The sequence below is a fragment of the Typopeltis vanoorti genome, chromosome 3 (assembly GCF_054136105.1).
Source record: "Typopeltis vanoorti isolate ZY-2024b chromosome 3, IOZ_Tvanoo_1.0, whole genome shotgun sequence".
Lineage (NCBI taxonomy): Eukaryota > Metazoa > Arthropoda > Arachnida > Uropygi > Thelyphonidae > Typopeltis > Typopeltis vanoorti.
The window spans coordinates 164,976,306-164,998,336 of NC_143551.1; the positions used below are offsets into that span (position 1 = coordinate 164,976,306).

The 22,031-nt window shown below is 35.4% G+C and overlaps 1 protein-coding gene across 2 annotated transcripts in view; it reads right to left on the reverse strand.

Annotated features, from left to right (window-relative positions):
* Positions 1–22,031, reverse strand: part of Mfe2 (peroxisomal Multifunctional enzyme type 2) — a 668,623-nt gene that overhangs the window by 341,804 nt on the left and 304,788 nt on the right. For both annotated transcript variants that reach the window (XM_090390952.1, XM_090390951.1), the window contains exon 15: positions 19,693–19,865. In XM_090390952.1, the coding sequence (XP_090247078.1) occupies positions 19,693–19,865 (173 nt within the window). The remainder of the gene's footprint in view (positions 1–19,692; positions 19,866–22,031) is intronic.

A 22,031-nucleotide genomic window follows, 5' to 3' on the forward strand; every position in this document is an offset into this window, starting at 1 on the left:
TGCAAGTCTATGTGGATTCCTTCACAGGACAAAATGTGAGCTTGAGTGACTGAAGAAATGACTGTGTACAGAAGGATGGAGAATGAAAGAAAGAAAGTGAATGAGAAAAAAAAAAAAGCACAAGAATCTGGGAGGATATAGATAGTACTGCATGAGACTTCATGCAGTACTATCAAATGTAGTACTTTCAAATCATTTGTGATGAAAGCATAGCATGTTTTCCAGGTGCGAACATAAAGGATGTAGTGAAGCTTTAAGTTTATAGAAGAAAGAAGCAAAAGAATTAATTGTTTTGGGGCACAAATGATTTGAAAGGTGAGAAATATGCAATGAGAGAAGATATAAAAGTTGTTAGAAGAAGCAAAAATGAAGAGTAAGAAAGTAAAGATTTTGAATCTGCTACATCAGTATGATATGATAGAATTGAGAAGGAAGGGCCATGATTGCCAATGAGAGGATTGTGCAGGCAGAATTGTGTGCAGTGATTTGATAGATGTAAGGACTTGTATATTCCAGATGGACTGCACTTAGATGGTTTTGGAGCTAGGTGCTTAGAGAAAATGTTGTTCTGTGAGAGTTTGGAGCTGCAAACCAAGAACTACAGATATTAGGAAGAAGCAAGCATGTGTCTAGCCACACCTGAGATACAGAAGTATAAGTGCAGAAATGATTATGAAGAGCTGAGTGCAGAGTCCAGATTTTGAATCTGAATGGAGAGGTATGTAAGGGTACCTGTGAGCTTAAGGGGATGCTGAAATGCTTATAGGTGAATGCTTGAAGTATCAGAAATAAAGGAAAGAAGATTTTGGCAATGGTCAATTCAACTTGGCCAAAAATTATTGGCTTCGGCGAGACCAGGTTGTCAGAGAATGATGTAGTTACAGGGATAGAATGTAATGGTTTGTATATTTTCAGAGAAGATAGAAGAAATAGGGCAGGAGAGGTATTATTAATGATGAAGAACTTCAACCAACAAGAATAAAAGTTAAAGAAGATTGTAGATCTATTGGAAATGGTTAATTTGAGGCAGTCTGGTGTGAGATAGAGGTCAATACAACAAAATATATTGTTGGTTGCTGATAGACCTGGGTGTCTAGAAGAAAATGAAGACGATATGCATCAGCAGAATAGCACGAGTACAGAATGAGCAATTCTAATGGTGATATATTATTATAAATTAAAGATGCCAAGAAGTTATATTCTAGGTTTCATCCTTTATCCAAAAGAAAGCAAATAAAGTTTGTGCATGAAATAACTCCATGAGTGGGATACTTGTATATAGAGGCTAATGACTTCACATCAATTGCCTTAGTATCCCATAATGAAATGCACATATCCTTATGAACATGACTAATGTTATGCATGGGAAGGGCCACTACCCAGACTGGTTTCGACCTTTATTGGTCTCATTAGTGGGAGCCAAACCCAGAAATGATAACAAGGTTGATGCATATGTTCCTTTAATGTCAAGTACCTTCCTAATGTCTTTATTTTTAATATAATTCTACCTAATTTTTATAAGAACTCTCACATCTATGGTCTCATGCTTTATTGATCGAGTGATTTATTTCTAACTCATCTGATCTATCTTCTCTTCTTCAACCTTTTGATTCTGTCCACTGCTGGACAAAGGTCTCCCCCATGATTTTCCAGACCGCTCGGTATCCTTCCACACTCCATCCATTGGTCTCCACTCTGTTGTTTTTCTAGTCCATCTCCCATCACTGCATCTGGCAATATGGCCAGCCCACCTCCACTTAGCCTGTTTAATGTATTTTACAATATCCATGACACCTGTTTGAGATCTTATCCAGGTATTTGTCTTCCTATCTCTTAATGTTATTTTTAGCATACTTCTCTCCATGTGATGTTGTGTTGTTCTCAACTTTTTGTTTAGGGCTTCTGTTAAAGTCCATGTTTCTCCTCTGTATGTCAGGACAGGAAGTATGCACTGGTTGAAAGCTTTCCTTTTTAGACTCATAGGGATGTCACTTCTGAATATGTCTCATTTTTCAATAAGCCATCCATCCAAGGTGAATTCTTCATTCAATCTCTTTTCTTTGGCAAGCCTCAACAATTGGCCCAAATATACATATGAAGTAACTTGTTTCATGGTTTTCAACTTTGACAGTTCTGTAGTTTATATTTATTCATCATTATTTTTGCTTTTTCTCTATTTTTAATTCAATTACTTTGGAGGCTTCATTTAGCTGATTTAGCCTTTCTTCCAGATCTTCAAGATTATCTGCTATTAGGACAATATCATCTGCAAATTTCAGATGATGCAGCATTTCTCCATTTATGTTTATTCCCTTTGTTTCCCAATCAAGGCTTCTAAAGATTTCCTCTAATGCAGCTGTAAATAATTTGGGAGATATGGTGTCGCCTTGCCAGATGCCTTTTTGTATTGGGAACTTTTCACTGTTTGTATATAATTTAATTACAGAAGTTGCATTATTGTAAATATGTTTTAGTGTTTCAATATATGGTTTCTCAGTTCCCTGGGTTTCAAGAGCTTTTAGTGTTGCAGATGTTTTAACTGAATCAAATAGTGACCTCTCTTCATAATGTAATGACAGTATTACATCTCCTAGGAGCTGCGTTTTACATTATGAGAGAATATCAAGAATGGTGAGGGAGCTTGCTCCACCTTCACTTCGAATTGCCTTTGCCGATAGTTTTTCGGCATTGAAACTCATAGATCGTAGTTCTCGATCTTGAGTTTCACTTACTGGCTATATAATAACATAGGATTTTTATCCTTTTAATATCTATTAAGTTGCCAGAAAACTAGCCATTTGGCTTTTCATTTTAATTACAAAATATAAGCACACCTTTATGGCATTCATATAGTGAAGGTATGCAAGTTCTTTTCACTAAGCCTTTGATATCTTCCAGGTCTACCTACTCACTGAATCAAATGCTTCGTAGTCTATATAGGCCAGACACAACGGTTTATTGTATTCAATTGATTTTTCAATGAGCTGTCTTAATATGTGAATATGGTCCAAAATATTGTAATTCTTTCTAAATCCAGCTTGTTCACAGGATTGCATTCCCTCTAGTTTAGATTTTATTCTATTATTTATAATTTTTGTGAAGACTATATATATGGTGGGGAGTAGGCTTATAGGCCTGTAGTTTTTAATTTCTTCCTTATTGCCCTTTTTAAAAATTAATATTAGAAGTGAATTGTTCCAATTTTTTGGAATTTTTCTCTGTTTTAGGCATTTATTAAAGAGTTTAGTCAGCTGTTTGATGACAGGGCTTCCTCCCAGTTTTAAGAAGTCAACCATAATTCCATCTTCTCCTGGGGCCTTTCCATTCTTCATTTCCACTTCATCTTGTAAGATCTCGGGGGCATCATGTTCTTCTTCACTCGAGTTATCCATAGATGATTCTTGGTCTTTGTCTTCATAGAGTTCAGTATAAAATTCCTGAATTCTTTTCATTACTGCATCTCTATTTTTTTATAAGTTCACAATTTTTTTCTCTTAGAGCAGCTATTTCCTTTGTTCCAACTGATAATGTTTGTCTTAGGACCTTCATATTACTATTGTTTTTTAATTTTTCTAGTATTATACGATCTAATTTCATGTTTCATCCTTTTACGTATAGTTTTACAAATTTCCGCATATTCTATTTTATTGGTGTCATTCAAATCTCTTCTTTTCTTCATCAGATCTAAGGTTTCCTGTCTTAGTTTTTCCTCTCTTTGGTGCCTTTTTACACCTCCTATTTCTAGTGCACAATTCAAGATAGATTTGTTAAGATTTCATTAGCATCAACGATGGTAGTAGCTGTGTAATTTTTTTAGTTCATTTTTGAGTGATTCTCTATAACAGCCTTTATTGTGATAGAGGTTTTATAGATTCACTAAATTAGACTTTTTTCTTATGAGTTTATTCCATTCCCATTTTTTGTTGATCCATACTTTTACCCTTACTAGTCTGTGGTCACTTCCTGTATTAAATCTATTAAGCACTTCGGTATTATTTATTATATATCTTCTGTTGGAGAGGATGAAGTCTATTTCATTGTAAGTTTGTCCATTTGAGCTTCTCCAAGTCCATTTACAGTTGATTTTCTTCTTGAAAAAGCTGTTCATAATAAAGAGGTTATTTTCTTCTGCGAATTCAATAAGTCTTTCTCCTCTTTCATTCCTCTGTCCAAATCCAAATTTACCGATGGAGTTCAGATGGTCATCTCTGCTTCCAATCTTGGCTTTAAAATCACCCATTATAATTATGTAGAATTCTTTACAATTATTTATTGTGGATTCGAATGGTTCATAGAAATCTTCTATCGCTTCATCCGGATGGTCCGTAGTTGAAGCATATGTTTGTATAATTTTCAGTTGGTATCTTTTATTTATGAAGAGGCATAGTTCGGTTATTCTTGATGTTATTTTATTAACAAACAGGACATTGTCATTGATTGTTTTATTTATTAGGAATCTTACACCACCAATTGAGTTTCTATCACATTCACAGTGGTAGAGTAGATGTCCATCTTTTAATCAAGAGTTTCTTCTTTCCTTCTTATCTCTGAAATGCACACAACATCCCATTTTATATGATCCAATTCTTTCATCATTCTGTGGAGCAGTGTTGCTCAAACTTCAGTTTGAGCAACACTGCTCATTTAGGGGGTTATTACCAAGTACCTCTAATTAATTAATTAATTAAAATTAATAAATTAATTTAAAATATTAATTAAAATAATATATCTATTTTATTTGAATTTATATGTTCATGTAAACAAAAAATATGATTTATTTTTAAATTTTGGTTCTCTACAGATGTCAGACGACACACTCGTCAATTTCATTTGATCCAAATGCAATATCAACGTTTTCTTGTTGCTTACAGCTACTTGTATTTGCTATATTGCTCTCTTTTGGGGGTTTTATAAATCCAATCTTTAACCAATGATCCATACGTAAGAATTTGAAAGCTAAAAAAATACTGTATTTACTCGAATATAACTAACTTTTTTCCCAAAATTAAAGCTAAAAAATCATGTTGCAAGTTATTGTGGGAATTTTCGGAAACTAAAGTTTTCAGAACAAAACTGAAAATGGTGCAACTTACCAAGAAGCTCCTACTCACTAGCACTACTTTTGGCATCGAGAACAATTTCTTTGTGTGCATCGTCAAAGTCATCTACCCAAATAGCGTCATCTTCTTTCCCATTATTTCAAGCAAAAATTACCAGTAATTTACAAGACTTAAGATACGTAGAGCAGCGAAGAACTGCATATGATTGGTGCGGTATTAACAAAAGATCGTGCGAACCAAAGAAAAATTAGCATTTCAACAGTTGAGTTGAAATGCTAATTCCCTTCAACCGAATTCCATAATATCTGAAACACATTCAACTATATATTTCTTAGTTTTAACACGTTAATGACGGGGGTGGTGTCAAGCAAAACCACATGTTCAACCGGCAACATATGATTTTGCTTGGTCTATACAGCAGATTCTGATGGAGAGGGGATGTGATTCATTAGTTAGTGCCGTTTTATCTCGGTTGTTTCTAATTGCACTGTTTGTTGAAAAATATGACTCATTTAATTATGCATAGCTGAAAATTGCCACATACCCCCCCCCCCCCCCCGGGTACACTTCCCACACTTTGAGAAACACTGCTGTAGAGATCTGCAGTTATGTGTTCCTACTAATATCCTTCTATCATTGTGCACTGTAGGTAAACTCATTGTAGCTAGTGGAGACTGTAGCATGTTTTTCTACCTAGACCCTCTGCCTAAGTGCAGGATGCATCCCTTTTTATGCTGGCCGACGGACGAGCCAGTATGTAATTTTTCTACTTTATTCATCATTTGTATTGTCCTCATGGGGAGGTATTTGGCCTTATAGCACCACGCTGGGTTGGTGTCTCACAATAGTACATAAGATGAAATGACACAGCAAAATAGGAAAGATTCATCCCTAGCCCTCGAATACTCTAATAGCATTGGGGGTAAGGAGCAAGAAGAGAAGAAAGAAGCAAGGGAAGGAAGAGGAGGGACCAGTCTACTGATAATATAACAGATGTATATTACATGAAGTAAGGCATGGTAAAGCATCAGGTACCTCGGGTTTACATCTGATCTATAACTTGGTTCAAATACAGTCTTGTCTAGTTTAGTGGTTTGGCTAATTTCTCTCTCTCTCTTATTCCATATAAATTTATTCAACTGGGTCCCTGCCAAAACAGCTTTGCTTATTCTGCTGTCTATTTTCAGATTTAACTTGCCATATTCACTAAAAGCTGTGGTGAAATAGTTGGAAATATTTTATTTGTTCTATAGGATATCCATTCAGAATGTAACTGATGTTTTCTATGTTCCTGCTTATTTTCATTTAATGAATTGTGGAAGCTCTTTTCATGAAGGACAAAAGTTGCAAACTTGATGTCTTGTGATATCTCAAAGACATCATCTAGATTTCACACGGGGAAGAATTATTGGAAAGCTTAAAGAAGACAGCAGAATTCCTGATATTGCACGAGAGTATGGAATCTCACATAGTACTGTATCCAGGCTCGGGGCAGTATTTAAAACAAATGGAATGTGTTCCAGAGTGCTTGTTTTATGTACGCTATGGTACTCTTATTTTTCTATCCTTGCAAACAACTTGACCACATGCCTCACTAAATGAATCAATGTTTTCACCAGAATTTGCCACTGAGACTCCAAGGTTTGGTTCTTTTTTTCTTTCTTTAATAACATTTTTATAGTTGAGTCTACAGTTTACCCATAAAAGCTGCTTAACTGTTTATAGCTTCTTACATACTGTTCTTTTCAATGTGATATTCATTTTTATCCTACTTAAACCTAGGTAATGGTCATTTCCAATTTCAAATCCTCTGTATGCTCTTGTATCCTGAACCAGCATGAAGATATCTATCAACAATGACATAGTCAATGAGGCTTTTCTTATTCTTGTCTTTTCTTTACATAAACTTATGCATATATTTATGTTGGAACATGGTGTTAGTAATGACTATGTCTGGACTTTCAGCTGCAGCAATTACAAACATATTTAGATCACTTCATGGCATCTCTTAGCAGTTGTTCCACTAATTTTTGTCATTAAAAAACAAAAAAAACTGACTGATATTTAATATAATTTACTCATATGGGTAAATTAATTTATAGAAATTCTAGGAATTGCTTTTGCTGCATTGTAATGACCATTTCAATGAATCCTGTCTCACCTAGCAATGAACAACAGACAATCCCTATACATACATTTTTGTCAGATGGTAATATATCACATTCATGATTTAAAAAAAAAAAAAAAAAATTCTTCATCTTCAAATTTTAAGAAACACTTTTAGTGGACAGTTTACAGCAGCTTTTTTTTTTTTTTTTTTTAAACAAAGCATTTATAACAGCACTGTGCCTGCAGAGTTTCATTCAGGACTTTTGTAGTTTATTGAAAGTTTGTTATATGTTTGCTAAAGTGGAAATCAACTGTATTTAATTACAGAAAGAAGGGCCCTGGAGTAATCCACATCTGAAAGGGAAATCTTAGGAGAAGAAGGAATCCGCAACAACGCACTGAATGACTTGAAATGCAACCCAAACTCAACGAAGTAGGAAAGGTTGATCACAATGATTCTTTGGTAAGTAGGCCTCAGTGAAGATCTGATCAAATGTGCTGGAAATGTCAATAGCTATTTTTCCATTCTTTCAAGAAGTTTTGAGAAAACTGTGTTCAAAGGTAGGCAATAATGACTAGATGGTCTTCTGTGGATCAAGAGTAGATGAATTCATATTTCTGGTTACTAATAAATTTGTAGAATCCAACACGGTAGAAAAACTGGCTATTTATTACACAATATTTTAGAGAGAAAAATTTGGAAATACAGAAAAAGTTAACTAGCCGAGTGTTATTTCTATTTATTATTATTATTATTATTTTGTAATGGATGAATATAGCTTCTTTCTGCCAGAGAGATACGAAAGATTGTGAAGACAACAGAGTGAGTGTTAATTGTAAAGCACAAATTTTCCGCTCATTTGGGAAAGGAAAAAGGATATATCATCAGGCCTCATCTATTCAGGTTTCTTCGGATCTCTTCTTGATGAAAGACCAGCATATGCATGCAGTGTTCTTGGTATGATGGAGGTTATTTACCATGGTCACCTATGCAGTTAGGAAGAGTGATGCCAGGAGGTAAACCATAGCTTTGATTGATGTTACAATGGTACCACCTGAATGTGAGAAAGTAAGTCAGGATAGAAGTTGCTTCCAATGCTGAAAATATGTCTCGGGCTCAAATGGCAGCTGAGCCTTTCTAGTACAGATTTTGCCCTTTCAAAAAAAAAAAGGATTTTTTTTTTAAAGCCTGCATTGCAGCCTGCAACACCTAAGTCCAAAACTGGAGATTGTGTTTCAAGTCAATCATGATATAATAATCTCTCCCCCCACCCTACCTGTCATGCTACACTTCTAGTAGGATGTTATGGAGGATGAAGACCTTTATAGATGCTAGAATTATTTCTGTAATTTGATCTCATCAAGTGTTTAGATCAGGAGAATGAAGAGCAATTAATGCTCAGAGAGGAAGAGGAATAAAAGTCAAGGAAATCATTCCATTTGATACAAAAGACATGACTTTAAATATAATCCCCAAAACACAAACAAAGGATTGCAAAACCTATAATACATTGGTACAATGTGTATGTAGACAATAAAAAAACTGGCTGGCTGAAGAATGTTCCACTGAAAAGAAACTTTAAATATTTAGAAGGCCAATTCATTAAAAATGGTTAAATGGTTGACTCAAAAGGAAATGGATATTTGGAAGAACTGGTTAAGAATGGTCAAGGGTATTTATTAAGAAGGTGGTGAAGAATATCTATTATCCTAGTTGACAGACAATGTGTTAATTCATTTATAACAGCAAATACTTAGTGTGATTAGCAAAAATGGAGAGGCAAAACGAGTTTAAGTTCTTAAGGAAGATGGTCTCACTGCAGAAAATCGAGTTATAAATTCAAATAAATGATGTGAGGAAACTTGAGGCAGGATCTAAGGGATTTCTAGGTTTGGTATTTGATACAGAATGTACAAGTATTGTTCTTGTGGATGAACAATCATGTAATATATAATTTGGATTATTCAGAGCGGACAGTTCTCTACTTGGCTGAATATCCAAACAACGCTGTCCAATGTAAACTATCACAGAAACATTGATTTTGTTTTTTCTATTTCCAAAACTCAAGCATGTATACAAAGCACTCTGAACAGTAGCTATTTTTGGCCATTCTATAACTATGAGTACAGATATATGAGCAACAAAAGATATGGGCTATTTGGTCTCTCAAGCCAGATCTCTAGCTTTATTTTCTTTTAAAAGAAAATAACTTGCCACAGATAAAACTTATGGATGAAAGTGAATCAACTACAGCTAGTGATGGAATCTTGAGCTTCTCTATCTACAGTAAGCCACTTTCATTATTCTCTCAAAATACTTTATTTCATTTCTGGAATCTCACAAGTCCAGTCTTGCTTCTCATGCTATTGACACTAGGCAGTTCTTTGGAACCAGACAAATCATCTAAACCTTACCAGTTCTGAATGTTTTATTGAAAATCTCCAAGTTTTTTTTAAGTGATTACTATTAACTGTTCATAATTTATTTAGATATTTTAACCTGTGAAACTTTTACAATTGTCCCTTCAAACTCAAATAGTGTAATCCTACCAACTCAGCTGAGACCAAGACTTCAGCGCATGCTACATGACTCATTCTTATGATTCATGTTTTGAATGTACAGTCATTGGTTTTTCTTCCTGATGTCTGTGTTACAATGGATGAAATATATATTGGAGTTTTGAATAAAATTCTATATTTTTTCTTTATGTGTAGGCTGTGTAAGCATCTATAAATATGTCTAATACAAATGTTCCCTTTAAAAAAAACTATGGCATCATAACTCGAAATACCAGACAAACAAGATTTTTTTTTTCTCATCTGCTTCTGTTGCAAGAATGAGCAAATTAAAAAGTAACTTTTCAATACTGCAGGCACTGAACTAACATAGTTCAGTGCCTACAGAATTCATCTGTTTATTTCTCATACCAATAATATCTCTGAATAAATACATGACTTTCAAAAATACGATTTTCTATTCTACAGTATCAGATCTCTTGTACTTATATTAGTTACTCCACACAGATTAGAAGATTACAAGAAATTACATTTTATTTTCCCAATGTAACGAGTCCTGTCAACCATTCATTGTCCCCTAGTTGAGTTGCAGATAAAATGTCAGTAGTAAAATAAAATAGGAGAAATAAAGGTGCTGTGATGGAGCAATTTCATGGAAATTATTCTACTACAACCACTTCAAATCTGAATGCCTCTTCAAGAATCCTGTCACTCCTTGCTGCTGAGTTCAAACCACACATCACCAAGAAGTGTATGAATGGTAACAACAGGAACCACAAAAATAGACCACACCAACACTGCTGCCTCAGATTTTTTTCTGGACTTCCCATCTGTCCAAATACATGGACTCTAAACATAAGTTTCTTACATCTCCAGTTATTTTATAGTATCCTTATCATGCCTCCATTTCTGCATAACCTTATGCCTCTGTTTAACTGTGCATTCATTTTCAGCAGCACCTATTGTTGTGTAATGTAAGTTATCACATTTCAACATGCAATATCTGTGCATTTAGTTCTGTGGTTGGCAAATACTAATAACAAAATATTAGTTCATGCTGAATATTTTATGTGCCATTAGCTGCTCTTTCCTTTATGATGTGTGCTAGATACATTAGCTTAAAAATGTACATGGTTATACATAAGAAAAATTCCAGCACAATGCTTAATTCCAGTTTTTCTGAATAATGGAAGGCAACTATTCCCCTTTGGCTACAAGTTCTGGATGATACACTGATCATCTCTAGAAAGCAGAGCTGTCTAGATATGCATCAATACTAACACTCCAATAACTCAGGTTTGTTACACATGATTAATTATTAAATGCTGATATGCTACAATTTTTCATCTTCCTACACAATGACTATTTTATCTTTAAAGATTGATTCAGCTAGGGAGGCATGTGGTTAGATAATCTGCAAGGAAAGAAAAATCAGAACTCAATGGTGGACTCAGGAAGTTAAAGAGGCAGTCAAGGAAAAGAAGAAGGCATTTAGAAAGTTCTTGACAAGTAAGTCAGCTTGTGCTCTTAGAGCATGCAGAGAAAAATGTAAGAAACTAAAGAAATGTGTTACAAAATGGCCAGGAGGCTACTGAAAAAAAGCTTACAAATGGAGGAAAGAGTACTGTAAAAGGAATCAGATGATTAAAGGTAACATGAAAACTGAAGACAAGGACCTCGATGCCTGAAGTAATTACTTGGAAAGACAAACAAAACAAGCAGTGACAGCACGGTGGTAGAAAACACTCATCAGGAATGCCGTCTTGGATATACATCAATACTTGAAGTAGAAAAAGCTGTCAAAAACCTGAAATGTGGAAAGGTAGCTGGGATAGATAATATTTGAACCAGAAATGCTCAAATATAAAAGTTTTATAGTAGCTACATTCATTGCATAATTCAGAAGGCCTGGTCAGAGGATCAAATTCCAGATGATTGGAGAAGAGAGCTCGTAGTACCCATCTATAAAAAAAGGGAATAAAGATGAATGTGAGAATTACAGAGGAATTCCTCTACTGAGTGTTCCTGGTAAGATTTATGCAAGTATTCTTGCATAACAGCTAAGAAAAATTGTGAAAGGGAAGCTTGGAATAAAACAAGCTAGATTTAGGCCAAATAGAGGCTGTCTACATCAAATTTTCACTTCAAGACAATCATGCAAATATGACAAGGATCTATATTTCGGCATTGTAGATCTGGAAAAGGAATATGACAAGGTACTAAAAGGAAAGCTACTCAAAATGCTCCAGATATATGGTGTAAATGTGACGTTATATCAAGTATAATCATAGTTGCAAGCAATACTTAGTCTATATTGGAGTTGTAAATCAGCAGTTAGAACTGAAGGAGCTACAGGAAGATATTAAATCAGGTATGCAACAAGGGTGTACATTATCTCTACTGTTATTCATCATCTATGTGGATCACATCATGAAGGAAAGTGGTATTAAACTTAATATCAAAATCAGAAATGTTAATCCCAGCTCTTTACTTTATGCAGATGTTATTATCCTAAATAAATCCAGGACAAGTGTCCCTGACTAGACTAAATAACTGCTGTTATAAATTTAGTAGTCCGCGTGGTTAGCCTAGTGGCTATGCGCTTCGCAACCATATGCCTGGGGAAGGAGTGACCTAGGTTCGATTCCCATCAGTGACATGAGGAGCTGAAGGATCTTCCTCAGCCATAGCAAAGTTAGCCAGTCTTGGGTGTGGACAGCAGGGTTTTTTCCCCAGTTTATTCTGGGGTTTTTCATCCCACAAAGCAGGCAAACTGGCCTTGAGAACTTAACACTACAGGCCATAGGGCTGACCCCTTATCCTGTAAACGGATTGAGGTCCGATGATCAATAGACACTCGACACCGCAAGGTAAAAGAGGGTATAAAGAAGATAAGATAAATTTAGTATGAAAATCAGCATTAAAAAGACAGACAATGAAAATAGTCAGAAACATTGAAAACATCAACTACATCCTGAATGGAGAACTTATAGAACAAGTAAAACATTTCAGCTATTTAGGGACAATTTTTAGTGTTCGAACACAAAGATCACAGATATGAGTCCTGAGTAAGATTAGGGAACTGAACAGATGGAATCAATAGTATTATCATATTTAAAAAGAAGATATTAAAAAACTTGACATCATTAGTATTCAGGAATGTGTTAGCAGAGCTAATCTCAGGTGATATGACTACTTAAACAGAATGGGAGAGGAAAGATTAGTAAAACAAATGTTCTTTGCCAGGATGGTAAGAAAAAAATCCACAGGAAGACCCGACCCAGATGAAGGTGGATCAACTTGTGACTGGTATGGTGAAGAACAGAAAACTAAAAGAAACTTTCCAGCAGGCTAAAGAAAATCCCCTTTGTTACATGATGAGCAAAGGAAAGAACAATTATGAAAGAATAACATTCATGAAAGGTAACAGAAACAGATGAAACAAGTGAATTACTGAGTAATCACTTTCAAGTGTATATCATCCAGGCGTAGATAATACAGGAACTGATGTTACAGAAAATGAGTGAAGAACATGGGTAATGAACTGGAACTGTTTAATTTATTAAGAAATCTCAGTGAGAATACATCTAATGTGGTTGATGAAATAACTGGAGGGTTATGGTGGAAGATATGTGATTATGATTAGAATGAGCACCCCAACCTTCCCTTCACTGCTGCTTAGTGGCAAAGGAGTGGAATAGATTCACATACGCAGTTACAGCTGCTTTGCTGTTGAACAATTTCAAGAATTGATATGATAGGCACTGTATCAATAGTCACTGTAATTCTCCTAAGATGAGCCTTTGAACTACATGGAGTTGCAAATATAATAATAACAAATGACAAACTCATCATCATCAAATTCCTGAAATGTACCCTCAAGGGGTATACAGGATATGATAATACTACATGAAAAATTTACATCATTAATAACTTCCTATCTACAATTATCCTCCAAATCAGTCTGTTACTTGTCAAGACTCCAACATGATCAGATTTTATATTTCTATCGTCTAAGGCACTTTGTACCATATATCCACCTATACCTTAGTCTTCCTCTGCGTCGTTTTCCTGCCAACCTGGTTGAGAACACTTGTTTTGCTAATCTTTCCTCACCCATTCTGTTTAAGTGACCATACCACCTGAGATTAGCTCTGCTAATACATTTCTGGATGCTGACAATGTCAAGTTCTTTCCTAACATCCAGGTTTTTAATACGATATTGTCATTGATGCCATCTGTTCATGCCTATAATCTTTCTCAGGACTCTCATATCTGCAGTCTCTGGTCTTTGGTCAAGTGTTTTACTTCTGACCAAGCTCTCAGATCCATAAGTTAAAACTGGTTTGAACACTCTTGTATATAGCTAATTTAGTGTTCTGACTAATTTCTCTCTTATTCCATATGAATTTATTCAATTGACTTCCCACCATACCAGCTTTGTTGATTCTGTTGTCTATTTCCATATTTAATTTACCATCTTCACTATAAATCGTGCCTAACTAGCTGAAATATTTTACTTGTTCTATAAATTCTCCATTCACATTGCAGTTGATATTTTCAATGTTTCTGCCTATTTTCATTGTCTTTGTCTTTTTACTGCTGACCTTCATACCATATCTATTACAACAGTTATTCAATTTAGTCAGGGAATCTTGCAAACTTGTAGCAGATTTATTTAGAAGTATAACATCGTCCGCATAAAGCAAAGAGCTGATATTAACATCTCCAATTCTAATATCATGTTTAATACTACTTTCCTTCATAATGTGATCCATATATATAATGAAAAATAGAGGGGATAATGTACATCCTTGTCTCACACCAGATTTAGCATTAAACCATCTTCCTGTACTTCCTATAATTCTAACTGCTGACTTACAACTCAAATAAAGACTAAATATTGCTTGATATAATGCCCCATTGACACCATATAACTAGCATATTGAATAACTTCTCTCTTGGCACCTTGTCATATGCCTTTTCCAGATCGACAAAACATAAATACAGATCTTTGTTATATTCCCATGCTTTCTCAACTATTTGCCTTAAAGTGAAGATCTGATCCTGTCAGCCTCTATTTGGTCTGAATGCAGCTTGTTCTTCACCAAGCTTTTCTTCCACAGTTCTTCTCAACCGTTTCTCAAGTATACTTGCATAGACCTTGCCAGGAACACTCAGTAGGGAAATACCTCTGTAATTCTCACATTCAGTTTTATTTCCCTTTTTATATATGGGAACTATGAGAACTCTACTCCAATCATCGGGAATTCGTCCCTCTGTCCAGGCCTTTTGAACTACACAGTGCAGCCACTGTAAGACTTTTATACCACCATACTTAAGCATTTCTGGTTGAATATCATCTACTCCTGCTGCCTTTCCACATTTCCAGCCTTTGATGGCTTTTTCTACTTCAAGTATGGATATGTATTCCTGACTGCATGCCTGGTCAGTGTTTTTTATCACTGTGCTGTCATCACTGCTTGTTTCATTTAGCAGTTTTTCAAAATAATTACTCTATACTTCAAGGATATCTTTTTCTTCTGTTTTCATGTCACCTTTATCATCTCTAACTCCTTTGACAGCACTATTTCCTCCGTTTCTAAGCTTCTTCAACAACCACCAGAATATTTTGCCACCTTCTTGATATTTATTTTCTATGTTCTTGCCAAAGTACTCCCATGACTTTTGTTTAGCTAGTTTTACACAGTGTTTTGTATTCTTGCATTTGTCTCTGTATTCTCTAAGAACACAAGCTGACTTATTTGCCAGGAACTTTTGATATGCTTTCTTCTTTTCCTTCACTGCCTCTTTAACTTCCTGTGTCCACCATTGAGTTCTGATTTTTCTATCCTTGTAGACAACCTCACCACATGCCTCTCTGGCTGAATCAATCAGTGTTTTCTTCAAGGCTTGCCACTGAATCTCCAGGGTTTGGTTCCTGTTCTCAAACTCTTTTATTTTTTTTTCAATAATCTTTGTGTATTTTTGTCTACAGTTCATATCTGAGAACTGCTCAACTTTTATTCTCTTTAAAACTTTCTTACATGTTATTCTTTTCAATATGAAATTCAATTTTATCTTGCTCAAAACTAAATAGTGATCACTTCCAATTTCAAATCCTCTGTACACTCTGGTGTCCTGCACCAGGGAGAAAACATCACTATCAACAATAACATAGTCAATGAGACTTTTCTTGTTCCTTGCCTCTTCTCTCAAGATGAATTTGTGCACATTTTTATGTTGGAACATGATGTTAGTAATAACCAGCCCATGTCCTGAGCAGAATTCCAACAGTTATTTGCCATTATTATTAGCTTTGCTCTTTTCTCCAAATTTTTCCAAAATATTTTTGTATGTCTGATAATCATTTCCTATTCTGATATTTTGATCCCCAACAAAGACCAACTTTTCCTTTTTCATTGTGTCAGTTGCTTTTTCTAAAGCATCAAAAAATTCCTCCACTTCTACATTAGTAGAACCTTCTGTGGGACTATAGGCACAAATAAGTTTCATTGTCCAATTCCCCATTCTGATATTTGCCCAGATCACTCTACTTGAGACTGACTACCATTCAAGAGGATTAGCTTCGTATTTTGTGTTGAATACTATGGCTACTCCTTCTTTTCCTTGATTGTCATTGCCTGAATATAACATTTTGTATTTATTGCTCAGAATGATCTCACTAGTTTTTGTCGTTTTTGTTTCAGTCACCCCTATTATATCGATCTGGTACTTATCTAATTCCTCAGCTAGCTCCATTTCTTTGCCATTCAGACCTCTTATGTTGATAGTACCAATCTTTAACTCTGATGATGTTGAGTTGGGGTGTACTTTCAGGTTTGTTCCAGTAGCTGACTTTTTGCTGTTTGCCCTGCTGAAAACAATGCCAGGGGGGCTTGTGTAACTGGGCAACGCCCCAGCTGGCATGAAATTTTGCCATGTTGTACCATTATTTTGTATATTGATTTAAGCCAATAAGAATACAATTTCACGAGAATGTGAGGATTGGACATTAGGTCAGAAGACCTGGTCGGTTCTCTGCATTCCTTTAAAGGCTATGTGGAGGTCTCTTCTCAGTTATACAGCTTTGATCCAAACTCAGGTATGCATTTTAATTTATGTTCAAAAAAAAAAAATTAAAAACAGTAAGATTCCATGCAAGAAACTGTTAAACCTGGAATCTCGAATTTATTATCTGCTCCAGCTCAAAATTTATTTGCCATGCTTTGCCGCTTTCATGCTGTATTTATTTCTTTCTTAATTCCAATAACTGCAACTAACCATAATGATTATTTAATTCTGAAGTTGATTTTCTGCAGTCTATTTACCCAAATGAGATTGTCTTCCTTAAAGACTTCAAATGTTCATAATTTTAACTGGCTTCACTTCTTTATCTATTTCAGCAAAGTTGACCTCAAGTATTTCATTTTAGTAATTATCTAACAAATTGTCCTCTCTACTAATTTGAATTCCAAATAATTCTTATCATTCTCCCAACACCATCGCCCCTTTCTTTATCAGCTATCTGTCCCAATATACTACACAGATGACCACTTTGTTCATATGACCATGTCCACAAATCAGCCATCACACAACTACTATTGATTGATACCATTTAATGCCCTCTGGCATTACAATGGCATCAATGAGAACACTATTCCATGATCTGAATACCTTTCCAACTCCCTGATCTCACCACCTATACTGACAAAATAACAAAAAATAAAAAATAAAATAAAATACTTGCTAGAATTGGAGTTACCTTGATCATCCAACTCTACACAAAACTCATGAACAGTACAAAAGAATGGTTCTCCAAAAAAGCATACCAAAGCAAAGATAAAAATTTAGCATATCTCAAACAGTTCCAAGTCAAAAACTCCAGTTTCCCCAACCTCAGTCAGCATGACAGGTAGCAACATCTGTACCACCAACAAATCCAAATCAGGCTCTGAAAGTGCCAAATGCAAAAAAACTTCTTTCTACAATCAGCCCAACTACTAAGGCTATTAGATATGACTTTTGTTCTTCCATATCCCACACCCCCGACACACACACACACACACACACACACACACACACACACACACACACACACACACACACACACACACACACACACACAATCAGATGGGTCCTATGGTAACATCACCCACAGATAAGACTGACCTCTTGAATGAGGTATTCTTGTATAAATGACCAGGGAAATTCACCTCTCATTATACCACAAACAGCTCACTACAAACCTCTTCTGGTTATCTGCCAAAAGACAAAAAATCCTCATTAACTGGATTCTAAAATTCTCTTCAACACAGATGACTCCTCCTTACTACAATCTTATAGGCTACTTTCAGTACTTTGCAAATGAGCCACTAGTTCCCCATTTTGGACATTCGCTGTGCAATAGTGGACACTTTCCTCTCTTTGAATTTGTTTATCAATGTTAGCGTATTGCAAAACTTCGCACTTTCACTTGCTCTTCCTCTTATAATTAATGATCACCATTGAACTAACTTAAAATCCAATCCATAGTTTGCTGATGACAGTACATCTCCTTTCTCTTCATTTGACAAATCTTCCAGTGCTGAAGTACTTCAATATCTTCCATAATCTATGTCCTGAACACTGATCTCCTTCCAATTCTCAAGTGGGATATAATCTTACGTGAAATTCAAAACTACCAAAACAATCTCATTTCTTGTAAGAATGATCTTACTTAACTCTTCTTACTTCTGATTTCTTCCCTGTAGTCAAAGAAAAAAAAAATTTCTCATCTTTGCTGATTTATACTTCTAGCCTTTCCTAATACAAACATGCTAATAGCCTTCTCAGCTTCCAAAAATCTCAGGGCCCTCCTCCACTCAAGGCACCCTATATCGACAAACAAAATTTTAAATGCAGAACATTATCTTGCTTGTCAGATATGATCCCTAGAGAAAGTGACATCATGGTAAATATTGATATAGCTTCCCGATTTACTAATGTAACCCGTAAAGAAATGTCAGAACTCATTCAGTCTATTTCTCCCAGACATATCAGCCTTAATCACATTCACCATGCATTCTGGCTTAACTGGCAGAGAAAAAACCTACAAGCCTAAAACAAAACCTACAGCAATGTTCCCCACACTGCCAATCTTTACATGGAACATTTTGAAAATGTGGCCCTAAACTCTACTCCTCTCCCAAACCCACAATATGGCTATGCTATATTGATGTGTTCCATTTGGTGACATGGCAAGGATATGCTAGAAACATTTTTAGCATACCTCAATAGACAACACCCAAGGAACTGTTTTACCACTGAAATCAAAAACAATAACTGCCTTCCCTTCCTTGACACCCTAGTTACTTGACTATCAAACAGATCCTTATCCTATTCATTTTGGTGAATAGGTGGTGGATGTACCTATGCTGGTAGGTACATCTACCACCTATCACACTACCAGCAGTATGGTGTTATCAAAACCTTAGTGACCAGAGCTAGAACCATCTGCTTGGACGATATTAGCCTTTCGACTGAAATCAATCTTATTTGGGACACATTTTTAGCCAATGGTTACAAAATCAACAGAGCTCACATGCACCCAACAATTCCACCCCCTAAAAAAAAAAAACTGCAATCCTCTACATCCAGGACACCTCAGAAAAAAAAAAAAAAAAAGATGCTTTCTTAAAAACTAACACAGAGACACCATGAAAGCATTATCAAAAATTAGCTACACTTATCTGTTCATCTAAAGGACAACAACCTCCTATGCAGAAACAGACTCAGAGAGCTTGCTATAGTGAAGGACAGCTATATTAAAGTCATATTTCCAAAATTTGCTGTTATTATTTTTGTAATAACAGTAAATTTTGCTGTTACAAAACTAAAAAAAAACTCAGAAAAAAATTGAAGGCTTTTTTTTTGATAATCAAAGAAACATATCCCAATTAATTAAGTTATCATATCAATTACATTTTTCAAATTTCATAGTTATGTTTCAATCAATTCAAAATACCTGATCTACAGATGTTTTCTCTTCAACTATTGCATCTGGTTGACGATTTGGAGGTGTTAATACATTTGTTGCTTTTTCTGATGTTCGTTTGCCACCAAAGTTACCAGCTCCGACCAAAAACAGAGAGAATTGATTGAACATAATTTTCTCTCCTTTTTCACTGTATGTGTCAACTGTCAAAATACAAAAAAAGTTATTCTCCAAACAACGAAAAACAAATTTTGTTTTTAATATAATATGAAAAATATAATAAACAAGCTCTTTTTTAAAAAACTTTCAACTGCTGACTACAAATACTGTATTCATTCTGTGAAGAATTTTTTTAAATTATCAACAATATAATTAGGGTTGCTTAAGGGTCAAAGCTGTATAACCAAGAGGAGACCTCCACATAGCCTTTAAAGGAATGCGGCGAACCGACCAGGGCTTCTGACCTAATGTCCAATCCTAACCTTCTCTTGGTGCACCCTGTTGGGTATCTACTTTGATACTGAACGAATGAGGATGGGCTGGCAATTTGGGATTTACCTGACCAAATTGTATTCTTATTGGTTAAACCAAAATAAAAAATGATAGTACAACATGACAAAATTTCATGCCGGCTGGGGCGTCGCCCGGTTAAACAAGGCCCACATTGTTTTCGCCAGGGAAACAGGGCGAACAGCGAAAAGTCAGCTACTGGAACAAATCTGAAAACAAACCCCAACTCAACATCACCAGAATTAAAGATCGGTACTATCAACGCAAGAAGCCTGAATGGCAAAGAAATGGAGCTAGCTGAGGAATTAGATAAGTACCAGATCGACATAATAGGGGTGACTGAAACAAAAAAGACAAAAACTGGTGAGATCTTTCTGAGCAATAAATACAAAATGTTATATTCAGGCAATGACAATCAAGGAAAAGAAGGAGTAGCCATAGTATTCAACACAAAATACGAGGCTAATCTTCTTGAATGGCAGTCCGTCTCATGTAGAGTAATGTGGGCAAATATGAGAATGGGGAACTGGACAATGAGACTTATTTGTGCCTATGGTTCCACAGAAGCTTCTACTAAGGTAGAAGTGGAGGATTTTGATGCTTTAGAAAAATCAACTGACACAATGAAAAAGGAAAAGCTGGTCCTTGTTGGGGATCTAAATAGCAGAGTAGGAAATGATTGTAAGACATACAAAAATATTTTGGGAAAATTTGGAGAAAAGAGCAAAGCTAATAATAATGGCAAATAACTGTTGGAATTCTGCTCAGGACATGGGCTGGTTATTACTAACACCATGTTCCAACATAAAAATGTGCACAAATTCACATGGAGAGAAGAGGCTAGGAATAAGAAAAGTCTCATTGACTATGTTATTGTTGATAGTGATATTTTCTCCCTGGTGCAGGACACCAGAGGATTTGAAATTGGAAGTGATCACTATTTAGTCTTGAGCAGGATAAAATTGAATTTCATATTGAAAAGAATAACATGTAAGAAAGTTTTAAAGCAAATAAAAGTTGAGCAGCTCTCAGATGTTAACTGTAGACTAAAATACACAAAGATTATTGAAAAGAAAATGAAAGAGTTTGAGAACAGGAATCAAACCTTGGAGATTCAGTGGCAAACTCTGAAGAAAACATTGATTGATTCTGCCAGAAAGGCATGTAGTGAGGTTGTGTGCAAAGGATAAAAAATTCAGAACTCCCTGGTGACACAGGAAGTTAAAGAGGCAGTGAAGGAAAAGAAGAAAGCATATCAAAAGTTCCTGGCAAATAAGTCAGCTTGTGTTCTTAGAGAATACAGAGACAAATGCAAGAATACAAAACACTGTGTAAAACTAGCTAAACAAAAGTCATGGGAGTACTTTGGCAAGAACATAGAAAATAAATATCAAGAAGGTGGCAAAATATTCTGGTGGTTGTTGAAGAAGCTTAGAAACGGAGGAAATAGTGCTGTCAAAGGAGTTAGAGATGATAAAGGTGACATGAAAACAGGAGGAAAAGATATCCTTGAAGTATGGAGTAATTACTTTGAAAAACTGCTAAATGAAACAAGCAGTGATGACAGCACAGTGATAAAAAACACTGACCAGGCATGCAGTCAGGAATACATATCCATACTTGAAGTAGAAAAAGCCATCAAAGGCTGGAAATGTGGAAAGGCAGCAGGAGTAGATGATATTCAACCAGAAATGCTGAAGTATGGTGGTATAAAAGTCTTACAGTGGCTGCACTGCATAGTTCAGAAAGCCTGGACAGAGGGACGAATTCCCGATGATTGGAGTAGAGCTCTCATAGTACCCATATATAAAAAGGGAAATAAAACTGAATGTGAGAATTACAGAGGTATTTCCCTACTA